The sequence below is a fragment of the Callorhinchus milii genome, unplaced genomic scaffold (genome assembly GCF_018977255.1).
Source record: "Callorhinchus milii isolate IMCB2004 unplaced genomic scaffold, IMCB_Cmil_1.0 Scaffold9, whole genome shotgun sequence".
NCBI classification, from domain to species: domain Eukaryota; kingdom Metazoa; phylum Chordata; class Chondrichthyes; order Chimaeriformes; family Callorhinchidae; genus Callorhinchus; species Callorhinchus milii.
The window spans coordinates 14,801,544-14,815,330 of NW_024704750.1; the positions used below are offsets into that span (position 1 = coordinate 14,801,544).

General features: G+C 42.4%; 1 protein-coding gene across 1 annotated transcript in view; it reads right to left on the reverse strand.

Annotated features, from left to right (window-relative positions):
* daam1a (dishevelled associated activator of morphogenesis 1a) overlaps window positions 1–13,787 on the reverse strand; it is a 99,224-nt gene that overhangs the window by 50,121 nt on the left and 35,316 nt on the right. Inside the window, 1 exon segment of the mRNA XM_007893318.2 lies at window positions 4,497–4,717. Within this exon segment, the coding sequence (XP_007891509.2) occupies window positions 4,497–4,685 (189 nt within the window). The 5' untranslated portion in view covers window positions 4,686–4,717.

Here is a 13,787-nt window from a genome sequence, read left to right on the forward strand (position 1 = left end):
GGAAGTAGCCACATTCACACTCAAACCCAGTTACATGCTGCGTTGCGATCTTCCCACCCACTCTGTTGGCCCAAGAAAAAGCTGGCGATTACTTAAAGGGATTGTTGGGGATTGATGGCCTTATCCTCAAGTCTATCTGGAAACATCTCTTTTGAGAAACCTCTCTTTTAAAGTTTTGATGGGGGAAAAAAAATCAAACTGAAGACCCGACTGGGCCGCCAATCAGGTTCATCACATTCTGGCGTGAAATGGACAACCACAATATGTGCGTTCTTGAAGCTTGAGCCCTTTAATAGTTTCTGTCTCTCTCTCCCACCCCCCCCACCCAGCCCTAATTGGTTCCCATGCCTCCCCCCCTACTCCCTCATTGATCAAACACGACAAATGATATTTTTATCGGTAGCCTTGGAAACAGAACGATGCTGGTCAGTCTCTTTGGGAACCGTGGTCTGTATATTACTTTAACCTGGAGGATTTTTTTTAATGTGAAGACAACTCACTTTACAGTATATTCTGTGAAGCGCTTTGGGACGTCCTCCCGACGTGAAAAGCGCTATATCAAATGCAAGGATTATTATTATTATTATTATTGGAGATTTTGCAATTAATATTCACCATGTGGAGTCCTGGAGCTCAGTGGTTAAAACACACGCCTTGCAAGTGAGAGACCTGAGTTCGATTCCCAACAGGGCAAAACCTTAGGCAAGTTTCCTTACTTCACACGCCTGATAATAATCCCTTGAAAAAAAACAGTAATAAATTGGTCCTTTTCAATCCACGACTGTTTGTGTGACACTGCTGTGCGCAATTGGCTGCCGGGTTTACCCACAAATATACAGTCAATTCACTTGACAGCCTATTCTGTGAAGCGCTTTGAGACGTCTAGGAGACGTGAAAAGCGCTATATCAAATGAAAGGATTATTATTATTATATATGTCATTGGGCTCAGTTGGAAGCATCCTCACCCCTGAGTCAGAGGGTTGTAGGTCCAAGCTCTTTGTCAGTAATTCAAGCTCAAAGTTTAGGCTGACACTCCAGTGCAGCTCTGGGAGAGCGTTGTATTGTCAGGGGTGCAGTCCTTTGGATGAGACATTAAGCCAAGGTGTAATGTATCATCCAAAGGACCGGACCTCTGACAATGCAACACCCTCCCAGCGCTGCATTGTTCAAGTGGACATTTAAAGATGGGAAACCTTAGGTTGTCCAGTGCCTTGGGCCGTCCCCAGCATGAAAACTGCTATTTAAATGTACATTTCTATTGTCTCCACTTGAAATAAAACCACACGATTTCCATTCTTGTTACGAGAGTTCCTTTTTAAAGACAGAGCACCATAGCTTAACAAGGTAAAATCTGTCTGTGTGCCTCTATTATTTGAATTGATTCAAGACAGTCGAGTGTCTCGAAGTTTCCAATGACGAGCATCCACAGCAGCTTTGCACATTTATTTTTTTTAAGTGTAGGAAGAAGAATACAATGCCCAGATGATGTGTAAACACAGTGCAGGCTTAGCAATTAGATAAATGGATCAGAACTACCAATTCCATATGTTCCCAGCTTGCAAAAACAGACAAAAGCATGTATTTAGATACAACACAAGAGCTGTGCATAATAACATGCTCACAATATTTATCCCAATCTCCATAATTAACCAGAACCATCAAATTAGTGCAATAGGCTCGCGGCCACTTCTCTGATACACCAAAATAGCACAACAGGATAGGCTCCAATGAATCTCTATAAGCAGATAGCTAATGATCGGCAGACAATAAGAGAAACCGGTAAGCTTGCCAATATTTGTGTACTTTTTGTTTTGCTGTTAAATTGGCCCGGAGCTGAACGTCAGGCATCAATACAGACCATGGAAATTGTCAGCTTGCATGGTCGTCGATTGAATGTTGTTGATGTAACCTGCTGGCTTTTGAAAAGGGAGCTGGCCAGAAATAGAGCACGTCCCCAGCCAGCTAGCGCTCACTGTGAAGGCTCACACACAAAGTCGGGCCACTTCAACAAGGCGTTTCATAAAGCACACCCTAGAACACGTGTCCATGTTTCCAGGAAAGGAAGGGAATTTAAAAAAGTAGCAAATTCTCAAGCTTAGTCTTAAGGGAAACTACTATGCAGGTGAACGAGGCAGGTATGGGACCATCTCCATTATAACCCACCGCACATACACTTCAGTATTGAGTTACTGAACTCCCTAAAAATGAACTTGAAAACTGTATCGTGAAAGAACAGCTAAGTTGATAGACACTTAGGAAGTAAGGGTGACTAGGGAAATGCAGCAAAGGCAGAGAGAAAAAAAAATCTGGTTCAACAGGCTGAAGTGCCTTCCTGCTGTTCCTAAGGTACAAGCACCAGTCCTGTTAGAACCAATGGAAATTGTATTAGTGGGTTTGAATTGAAAGTTACATTTTGCCTGTTGTGGTTGTGCTGTTCCTCAATGAATATCACTCAGCCTCAACACATCAATACACCTCCCAACATCCAGGGAACCATCGAGGGACCGCACTTCAGGCTCATCGACTCAATGGAAAAGATGTACTCGAGGAACAAAAGAAGAGAGAGAAAAGTTGCACAGTTCAGAAAGAAATGAGGAGGTGTGAGAGAGCCTCAAATAATTCAAAGAATGGGGAAGATTTTTCTTGCAGCAAGTGACTGAACATTCCTGTTGAGTAATACAGGAATTGATTGCACTGAAATAGTGAATTGAAAGAAAGCAGGCAGCATCTCCAAGATTATGACAAAGAATAAAATATTTATATTGTATTTATATTGCATTTATATAGCGTTCTTCACCCAGGATTCTGTGAGACAATGGCAGGGTTGGATGCCAAGGAAGGTGGTGACCATAGTTGCGGTCGAAGATGTAGGTTTTAAGGTAGGATTTAAAGACAGATAATAATAATAATAATTCTTGCATTTGATATAGCACTTTTCACGTCGGGAGATCGTCCCAAAGCGCTTCACAGAACACACTGTAAAGTGAATTGACTGTATATTTGTGGGCGAACGTGGCAGCCAATTGCACACAGCAATGTCCCACAAACAGTCGTAGATTGAAAATGACCAATTTATTATTGTTTTTGGAGGGATTATTATTAGGCGTGTGGAGTAAGGAAACTTGCCCAAGGTTTCGCCCTGCCTGGAATTGAACTCAGGTCTCTCGCTTGCAAAGCGAGTGCTCTAACCACTGAGCTACAGGACTCCAAGAAGGTAGGGAGTTCCAGAGGTTAAGGGCATAGTGGCTGAAGGCATTGCAGTCAGAAACAAAATGCACCGTAATATTCATCTTCAAGATGTCCGATTGAGACAGTAAGGAAAGTTACTGCCAGTTATTTCCAGGACCTGACAGAGTAAAAGAGAATGCTCTGCATGTTGGTCCTTAAATAAATATCCTCAAGATGGTTGAGGGGGGCCAGTGAAGAAGGAAAGATGAGGGGAAGTAGGGTTGAAGTTGCTCTGAGGAGGCCAAAGCAGGCCTGTCCCCAACAATTGAAGGCACTGTTCAAGGGTCAACTGCCAATGCTTTGGTTCGTGAATGAAGCTTGTTGATGTAGAAAGGTTGTGAACTCTGTCAACCATAACCCTAATGGGTGTGGTGGTCCCAGATAGATGAGGGCTGTTCTGTGCAGTTAACAATGATATGAATCTGGTTCTAAACACACTCGACTTTAACATTTATCAGCACGATGTGAAAATTTGAATGCAATAACGGCTAAAAAAATGAGAGAGACTATAAATAAATGATTTGGGAAGGTATTCAAGTCTACCACCCACAGCATGTAATTTGAACCTCAAGGGTGTATTACAACCTTGTAAAGCTCCCAGCAATTTTAGGTAATTCACTTTTACATAAGAATACTACATTTATACACGCTCGGTGAAGCACTGTTAAACAAGAAGGTACGACAGGAAATACAAAGACCGATCAAGTGATCTTGTGCTCACTCAGCTTGCGAATCAAAAATCATGGAGGTTTCCGTGTTCGGCCAAATCAGGCCACAATCTTCTCAACCTCAAGTGGCTGTGGATAGCTTCTCAGACAGACTGTAGCTTACGAAAGACGTGTTAAAACAGAACAACACCTAATCCTTGCATTTGATATAGAACCTGATCACGTCCTTGAGACGTCCCAAAGTGCTTTACAGAATATACTATAAAGTGAATTTACTGTATGTTTTGTGGGCCAGAAACAACCCAGCTTGGTGGAGGAAAGCATCTCATCTGGATAATACTTCCCTTCCCACAGTTTCAGGATTGCAGAACATTTAATAAAATCCAAAGTTAACAGCCCAGGGCAATGTTAAGGCACCCCTCAGGGGAAAGGATGAACTGCTTGCCCATAAAATAGAGTCAATTCGTTTTACAGTATATTTGGTGAAACGCTTCGAGACACCTCAATGACGCGATGAGGCACTACATCAAATGTAAGGAATATGATTATTACTATTAATAAATCAGTGTGGGGGGGGTCTTTTAAGACTCCACACTTACCACCAGCTCAGTGAACATGATGTCGAGTTCCTCAGCTGGAGGCATGGGCAGTGCTGGCTCCATGGTCTGCAGGGCAAAATTGCTGTCATTCCGTAGCCGGTACGTGATCTCTGGGTGGTCGCTCCCTCGAAAGCAGCAGAAGATGAAGGAAAGACCCCGGGTACTTCTCTTCCGAGGGGCCATGTTCATACTTTTGGTGCGTCAGTCACGGCTAATGATGCCTGTAGAAACAAACAAAAAAAGGGAACTTAACATACAAAGAGCCTAACGAAACCAAAACGCACACACAAAAAAAAAGGACTTCACAAAGGCAAAACACATTCCACACCGTTCACCATCCTCAGCCCCATTCGCTTTGCATCGTTGGGCAAATGGTCCAACGCTTTCTGTGCATTCCTATTTATCTTCCAGGCAGAACTGGCACAGTTGCAGTTAATATTTAAACATTTGGCAATCAAAACACTGAAAAAAGCAGGCATCCCTTTGCTGAGGCTTTTGGTTTGTACCGGAACCCTGCCAAAACGGATATTGCCGACAGAAGTTATACAAGTTTAGAAAATAGTGGGACGTAAAGGCATCACGTTACTGAGCCATCCAGGCTGGAAGGTTGTAGGTCGGCACTGTGTTAGCTGATTGCATTCAAGCAAAACCTTGCATTTGTATAGGGCCATTCACATAAGGATAACATCTCAGAGCACTTCATGAGGACAGTGTTGGACACCGGGTGAGGGAGTGGGGAAGCAACTGTACATGTAGTCAAAGAGGTATGTTTTTAGGCAGGATTTAAAGATGGGATAGAGAGGGAGGCAAAGGGCACGACTTGCTGCATTAAAATTAGGCCTCATCACCTGTGTTGAGGGAGAAGAAAGAAAATCAACCGGGACTCCTGTTCCTGATCATTATCCAAAGACCACGTGCAAATATGGGTTTAGGACAGAATTGCGCTTTGCTATCCATTCGCCCCTCCAACTGCCTCTCCCCTTCAACCCCCACTCCCAGTCGAATGAAATGTCAATACTTATGGCCAAAGCTCACATGGAAAATAACCTGGATGAGGTACATGTAGCAGAAACTACCCAACCACAGGAGGGAGATAGGAACAGAAAGAGGCATTCAGCCCATTGACCCTGTTCCACTGATTTATTAAGATCTCACCAGATCTATTAATCCCGATGCCTCGCCCTTTCACCAAATAACTTAATCCCTTGACCACCTGAGTACCTTTTAAATCATCCCTATCGATTCCACCTCGACAACTTTCTAAATCACAGCATTCCACATCTTGAAATTTTTGCCCAGCAGATGAATGGCCTCCTCATGTTACTGCTATGTTCCTTTTTCATTCCTGTGGCTGGTTGGCTTCTGGTAACTCGCCCAACACCTCCAAGATACAATCGGGCATGAAAGTGACTATATAAATGTAAGTTGTTGTGGTAAGTTGTTGTCATTATCATGCGAGAGCCTTAGCAGTGAGTATCCACATTCCATTCGACTGGAAAGAGGTTTGGGAGAGTGTGGGGCAAGAAAGCCTTTAATCCACTCCCTTTTTGGTGGAAAGCAAGCAAAAAAAAAAACAAGTTTAGATGAATAAAAGGACTGAAATAAGCTTCCACAATCAACTGATGATATACAAGAACCTCAGTACATAAGGTGCTAAAATTAAAGCCACAACCCCCCCCCCCACGCACACACACTAAAGGGCCCACACTGCTAGAACATATTGTCCAACACAGCTGGCAGGATGACAAAAGAGGTCTTTAAGTCATTGAATGAAAACAAACTGTTATTTCTGGGAGAGGATATGAGCATATCCTGGTGGGCCCAGTTGGCTGACACGTTGTTTACAATAGGGCCGGTAATCAGATTGCGAAGCCAACAGAACACTGAACAACGCAAACCAATTTTGCGGCCCAATACCATGCACACCAACCCCCATCATCCGTCCCCCACGTCACATATGCTGAATAGCAGCCAGAGATCTCTCTGATCAGTCTCAGCTCGGAATCTATGAAACTGAAAGTTCATTTGCTACACTTTGTTTCTCACTTCAAACTGCATTTACAAATGTTTCTATTTGAAAGTACCAAATGGAACAGTGGAATAAATAAATATTCTTTGCATTAGATAGAATGCCTTTCATATCAGGAGCAAATTTCAAGCGCTTCACAGCATTTACTGTATTTGCTGTAGAGTTATAGACAAACGTAGCAGTCAATTTGTACACAGCAATGTTCCACAAACACGAAATGAGTGACCAATTTTATCTGCTGGCCAGGACATTAGGAAAAATTCCCTTCTCTTTTCAAATAGTGTGATAGGATCTTTAACGTCCACCTGAACATGTAGACAGTTTGACGCAATATGCAGAATTTACCCATTGTGGATTTCCCCCAATTAAAATCACCCAAGAAATCATCTTTCTCAGAAAGAACATCCAAGTAGATAAAGCCCATGTTCTCATCACCTTTCGTCAGCTATTCCCCCCACCCCCAGACGTTTGACAGAATACCTCCCCACCACCAGACGTTTGACAGAATACCTCCCACATAATGTCATACTAACACTACATTTTTTAACCACACCAGCTGCATTCCAGATGATATCTCAATGTCCTTAAAATCACAAGTTCAGTATGTTTGATCATCTCTCCCCCTCCTGATTTTTGCAATTGTAACCAGCAATGTCTCCAGCTTCTTTGTTAAATACTAACAGCATAAACAGATTATCTTCCAGAGTCGATTCTAACCGAGCGCAATGCTGTTATCAAGCTCTTCACTGCAGCAGGACTTTGCTTCAAACGTAGTCTCCTGTGGGTTCACTTCCAGTGCTTGCAGAGCTGCCAGAGCCAGATAACAACAACAACTTGTATTTATACTGTAGCTTAGTGATTAGAGCACTTGCTTCGCAAACGAGAGGACCTAGGTTGGATTCCCGGTCAGGGCGAAACTTTGGGCAAATTTCCTTAGATAAACAGGCCTCTTTACTTAGCAGTAAGAAGGAACCCGGTTGTGAGTCAATTGGTGAATTGCTTTTCTGTGGGTAATAATCCCTTCAAAAATAATAATAATATGGTCGCTCAATTAACATAAAAAATGCTAGACGAAACAAGACCAAGGTCCATCTAGTTCACTTTCCACTTTTCTGGAATGCACATATGTCCCGAACTACCTATGTACTATATCCCACAATGCTATTTCCTAAAAGAAAGCTAACTAATCTGTGTTTGAAAGAATCAACAGTTCCTGCTTCAACCATATCCCTAGGTTGCCTGTTCCACAGGTTCACTATTCGCTCACTGAAATAGTGTTTGAATTTACCACCCCACCCCTCCCCTTTCAATTGCAGGCCATATCTTCTCGTTTTACTATTCTGGACAAGTTGAAACAGCCTGTCATGATCTATATCATTTAGCCCCTTTAGAATCTTAAAGACAGCAATCATTCAATCCTTCGATCTTCTCTTTTCCAGCGTGAATATGTCCAATTTACTTAGTCGTTCTTCATAGTCTAGTCCCTCCATTCCCTCAATTATTTTGGTTGCCCTCTCTGTAGCTTCTCAATTTCTCCAATATCCTTTTTGTACTGCAGCGACCAGAACTGTACACAGTACTCTTGAGTATGGTCTCACCAATGAATTATACAGTGGCAGGATTACCCCACTATTTCGGCTTGCTATTGATCTTTTGATACATCCCAACAAATAGTTTGCTTTACTCACTGCCACAGAGTATTGTTGAGAGAGACATTGTTTTTGTCCCCCATGTGAAGTACTTTACATTTTGCACACTGAATTTCATCTGCCACCAACCTGCCCAATTCCCAAGTATGTGGAGTCCTGTAGTTCAGTGGCTAGAGTACTTGCCTCGCAAACGAGAGACCTGGGTTTGATTCCCGGCAGGGCACGTTTACTTAATCCACATGCCTGATAATAATCCCTCAAGAAAAAAAACAATAATAAATTGGTCACTTCAATCCACGACTGTTTGAGGAACACTGCTGTGCACAATTGGCTGCCACATTTTGCCCACAAATGTACAGTCAATTCACCTTACAGTATATTCTGTGAAGCACTTTGAGATGTCTAGAAGATGTGAAAAGCACTATATCAAATGCAAGGATTATTATTATTATATTCAAATTCTCCTGTAACCTATCTTATGGAGCTTCGCAATCTACCACCTTCGTTAGCTTGGTGTCATCTGCAAACTTAGCCACTGTGCTTGCGACGCCTAGTTCCAGATCATTTATAAAAATACGAAACAAAAGAGATCCCGAAACAGACCCTTGTGGAACTCCACCTCTAACATGTTCCCAGTCTGATGACATTCCCAGTACCACTGCCCTCTGAGACCTTCCGATCAACCAGTTGCGTATCCATTGTAATACACCTCCACTGATTCCCTCTTTCTGTACTTTCAGGTACCAGTCTCTCAAGAGGAACTGCATCAAAGGCCTTACTGAAATCCAGGTATACAACATCCGCATTCTTATCCTTATCACACCGTCAAAGAAAACCAGTAAATTAGATTGGCAAGACCTCCACTTCATGAACCCATATTGACCATCATTCTGTCCAGATGCTTCATGATTTTATCCTCACTAAAAATCTCCATAATTTTACCTACAATTTCCGTCAAACTTACTGGTCTGTAGTTTCCTGGGTCACTTTTGTTACCTTTCTTAAAAAATAGGAAAAATTCATGACTCTTTGTGGGACACTGCTGTGCGCAATTGGCTGTTGTGTTTCGCCCACAGAATATATAGTCAATTCACTTAACAGTATATTCTGTGAAGCGTTTTGGGACATCCCAAAGACATGATAAGGCACTGTATCAAATGCAAGGATTATTATTATTATATAGCACCCCTCACGCAGGAAGGATCGCACTGCGCTTGACAGTAGTGGAGCAAGGTGCCTAGCCGGGGGGTATTGACCATAGGTACAGGCGATACCTGCAGTGCAAAATTAGACCCGCAGAATCTGTCTCTTAATTAAACTGGAACACTCTAGCCTCAAAAAAACATAGAGTGGTTATGTGAAAAATTAAGACCTGCGAAAGTGGAAACTTTATTAAAAGAAGGGCAAACATTTTTAACATGCAATTAATCTCTCACTTTGATTCTATGAATAGCCAGGATGGAACCAAAATAAACCTATCATTTGCTGATCTTCACCTCCGCACAATTACAACGCAGAGCTCGCAGAGGAGATTTACAGCAGCCGCTCTACTCAACAAGTCACCGTGCAGTGCAATGGACTTTGAATATTAAAGGGAAATAATTGCCTTTGTGTATCCATTGTAATGATTGAGTTATTATGCAACAAAGTTTCTCCCCATGTCCTGCTCATCAAACCCCTAGACAATAATTGGCTGTTTGTGGGATGTTACTATGGGTAAAGTAAATTGGCTGTCTCATTTTTGACTTCAACTCCATAATCAGGACACATTACTGTAATTCCTGCGAAGCACTGAGATGTCCTGGACGACATGATAAGACGTTACATCAAATGCAAGGTGTATTATAATTATCATCATGATCATCATCAACTGAATGGAATAAAACATCCATAGTACCAGAAGTTAATCTGCAGTCCATTGCCAAGGCGAGCACTGGCTGGCTAATCTTCCGTTTGTTACTTCACAAACGAACAGTGGCACATCAGGTATCAGGCACTTAAACAGAAACCCCATTTACAAAACACTAATCTCAATTTGTAAGGAAGGGATGGGCACGTACAACTTTTGGAAAGCACTCAAACCCAGTTATCAATCACTGGATTGCAATATTGTTGAGATTATTTCACTCTATGTTTCTACCTTTGAATCGGCAATTATTATATTCTACATTCTTTGAAAAACAGAGCCCTGAGTTGCTCAGTCAATGTTAAGAATGCAGCTCAACTTGCATTGTTGATAGACTGTAAAAATAATGGACCTCTCTCCTTCCCAATAAAACATCAGTAGCCCTAACCAGTAATGCTCATCCATCTCCCCAAGTCATCTACTAACCACAATCTTCCAGCTCTGAGGCAAGAGTGTTACCATGTCCTTCCAAGTCAGAACCTGAGCTCAGTTTCAGGCTGACACTCCAGTGCAGTGTTGGAGAAGAGCTGGGTTATCAGAGGGACCGGACCACCTTGCGGGAGAGGTGCTAACTTGAGGTTTTGTCTGACGGTTCTTCAGGTGGACATTATCAGGACCCTAGGACATGATATGAAGAGAGGGGCAAGTTTCTCCCAATGTGCTGGCCAATAGCCCTCCAGAATAATTGGATCATTCAGTTTGCAGCTATCTGTGGGGACCCTGCAGCGCACAAAATGGCTACTGAATTCACCTACAAAGTCATTACACTTGATACTAATAAAAGGCACTTTGGAGATAAGGTGCTTTAAAAACCAAAGGCACTTTGAGATGGTTTGAGATAAAGTGACACAAGAATGAAGGTTGTTTCATGGGGTTTAATGAAGCCCAGTTGCCTACAAGGAACTTCATTGCGTGATTTTCCAAACGTTGATTAACCTCCGCATTAGCTCTACTGCCAATTGGAGAACAGAGCCAGCCTGAAGCACCGCATTCCACGGGATGATGTAAACACAGGTAACATTACAACGCAACGGCTGCCCTATAACTATGATCCAAAGACCTCTCCACAAGTCTTGCACAGAAAGTACAATGTGCTTGAGCAAAGTACTGAAGGGCTGATCCTCCCAGCACAGACACATTCCACAGATTCAGAGATCGAGGAAAATAGGGGGAGAAACCAAGAAATCCTTTTTTCGCCCACAAGATACACAGTGAATTCACTTTACACTGTATCCTCTGAAGCACTTTGAGATGTCCCGAAGACGTAATAAGGTGCTGTATCAAATGCAAGGATTATTATTAAACATTCAACACAAATTATTGTGTTCAAGTTGCCTCGTATTTTCTCTCATAAGCTTTTCCTGTTTACAAATGCTCAACTAAATGTGGCAGAGAGAAAATTGTGCGAGTGGCTCACCTTGGTTGGTCAGAGGAATGCGAGTACACAACCACCCACCCGCAGACCGAGACAGTTTTCTTGGTAACAGGCGGCACAAGACAGACAGGAGACTCACTGTCCATAATGCATGAGTTGGAAACGTGTTGAGTGAGTCATCGCCATTTGACTGAAGACATTTAAAAACATTTTGACGTGGCTTTCTTTAATTTCGAAACGAAAGATCAGACCGATAAGTTACTATCCTGACATGTTCTTTTGGGAAACAATAAAAATGAAACATGCATGCCCCAGTCTTGAACATTACTTTCCGACGACGATAATAATAATAGACTTGCATTTGATAAAGCATCTCACCATGTCAGAGACATCTCAAAGCGCTTCACAGGATTTATTCGACTGTGCGTTCTGTGGGAGAATGCTGTAGTCAATATACACATGATAATGTCCCACGAACAGCCATGGAGTGAGTGACTAATTTTGGAATGCTTACAATACATGCTGAACTTTACCACAACCTTTTTTTTTTGATCTTTACATACCTCACGTGGTTGATCTAATAGGGAGTCTAGGGGGAAGTCCTTCACACAGAGGGTGGTGAGAATATGGAACTCATTGCCGGAACCTGCGGTTGAAGCAAAAAGCTTCAATGTAGTTAAGAGGAAACATGGTGCCTTCATGAGGGAGAAAGGAATAGGAGGCTTTCACATCACTCCCACCCTCGCTCGCCTCCACTGGCTCCCATCCCCAGAGGATCGATTTCAAGATCCTCATCCTCACCTACAAGGCCATTCACGGCCTTGCTCCCTCCTACCTCTCCAACCTACTATCCCCTACTTACCTGCCCGTACCCTCCGTTCCTCTGGCTCCGGTCTGCTCCACATCCGCCGCCCCTAGGCTCTGGAACTCCATCCCCCAGTGCCTTCGCCTTGCCTCCTCCCTTTCCTCCTTCAAGGCCGGTCTCAAGACCTTTCTCTTTGACCGTGTCTTCAGCTCCCCTCTCGACTCTCTACCCCCTCCTCACTCCCTCCCTTCCCTCCCCTCACCCTGACCATTTCCCCCTGCTCGGGTCCTGACCCAACTGTCCAGTGCCTTGGGACGTCCTCCCAACTTGAAAGGCGCTCTATAAATGGAATCTTGTTGTTGTGGTATATAGACACCAGCACGGACTTGTTGGGCCAAATGGCCTGTTTCCATGGACTATCACTCTACATAGCTCTATTGAGCATTTGAAAGGAAAGTTATTTTAAAATCTTACCTCGGATAAACATATGTGACTGCTGAGCAGGGGAATGTGCACCCCATACCAGACAGCCAAAAACCACACATATACTGTATATGGCAAACTAGCAAATAACTTCCTTTGGAAGCTATATATTGCCTGAGAGTCCCACTGTTGCCAGTCTGTTACCACGTAAAGTTTTTCTTAAAAATCTAAATACTTGAAGTGAAGCTAAATAGTGGGAAGCATTAATAAACACAAAATGGGTCAACACATGTCATGTTCCTATTTTCTACAAAACTATTAACCTTGGTCTGTTACCTTGCGTGCACTGTGTATAAAAAGGAGTTAATACAAAACTCCCAAAAGTATGAAGCTAATAGCCAGAAAGTAGGCAAATCGTGCAATCTCAGAGTTTGTGAAAACTACTCAGAAGTAGCAGATGAACTCAAATCATGAAGTAAATACTATGTTATCTTGCAAAGCAGCTAACTAACTAAGTGAAAACAACATTTCAACAATAGCGCACAGTAAGTCAGTGCAGTATTACTTGCGAATCACACATCCATTGATCTCATCATACTTAGTATAAACTGTACATATTTTTGTGGTCACTTGTTAGAAATATAATACTTTCTGAGAATTAATTTCTCTTGGAAATTTTGACCGGTCAATTTAACGCACTCAATGTGAACTCAAGGAACAAGCTAAGCCTTGCATAATAGCTGTGCAATTGATCCAGTGTTAGCTATTCTCATCTGGATCTAAAGATATCCTGTAAGAAAACAAATAGGGCATGCCAAATGCAAAGCACAGGGGATGAAGTAAATGGAGTAAACCTCATGAAGTAACTTCAATTTTGGCTCAAATTAGAATATTTGGATTGACAAAGAACAAACCCAGAAAGGGTGATGAACCTACCTCACATATTTCTCTGCAGTCAATTGAGGCTTTATAACAAGTTATCAAGTAGGTTACACCAGGGCGTTGCTCAGTTTTGAGATCAGATTTAAACCACGTTGAAAATTTGATCAGAATAGGACAGGCTTAAATCAAATGCCATACCTAATAATACGTGTGTTTGATATA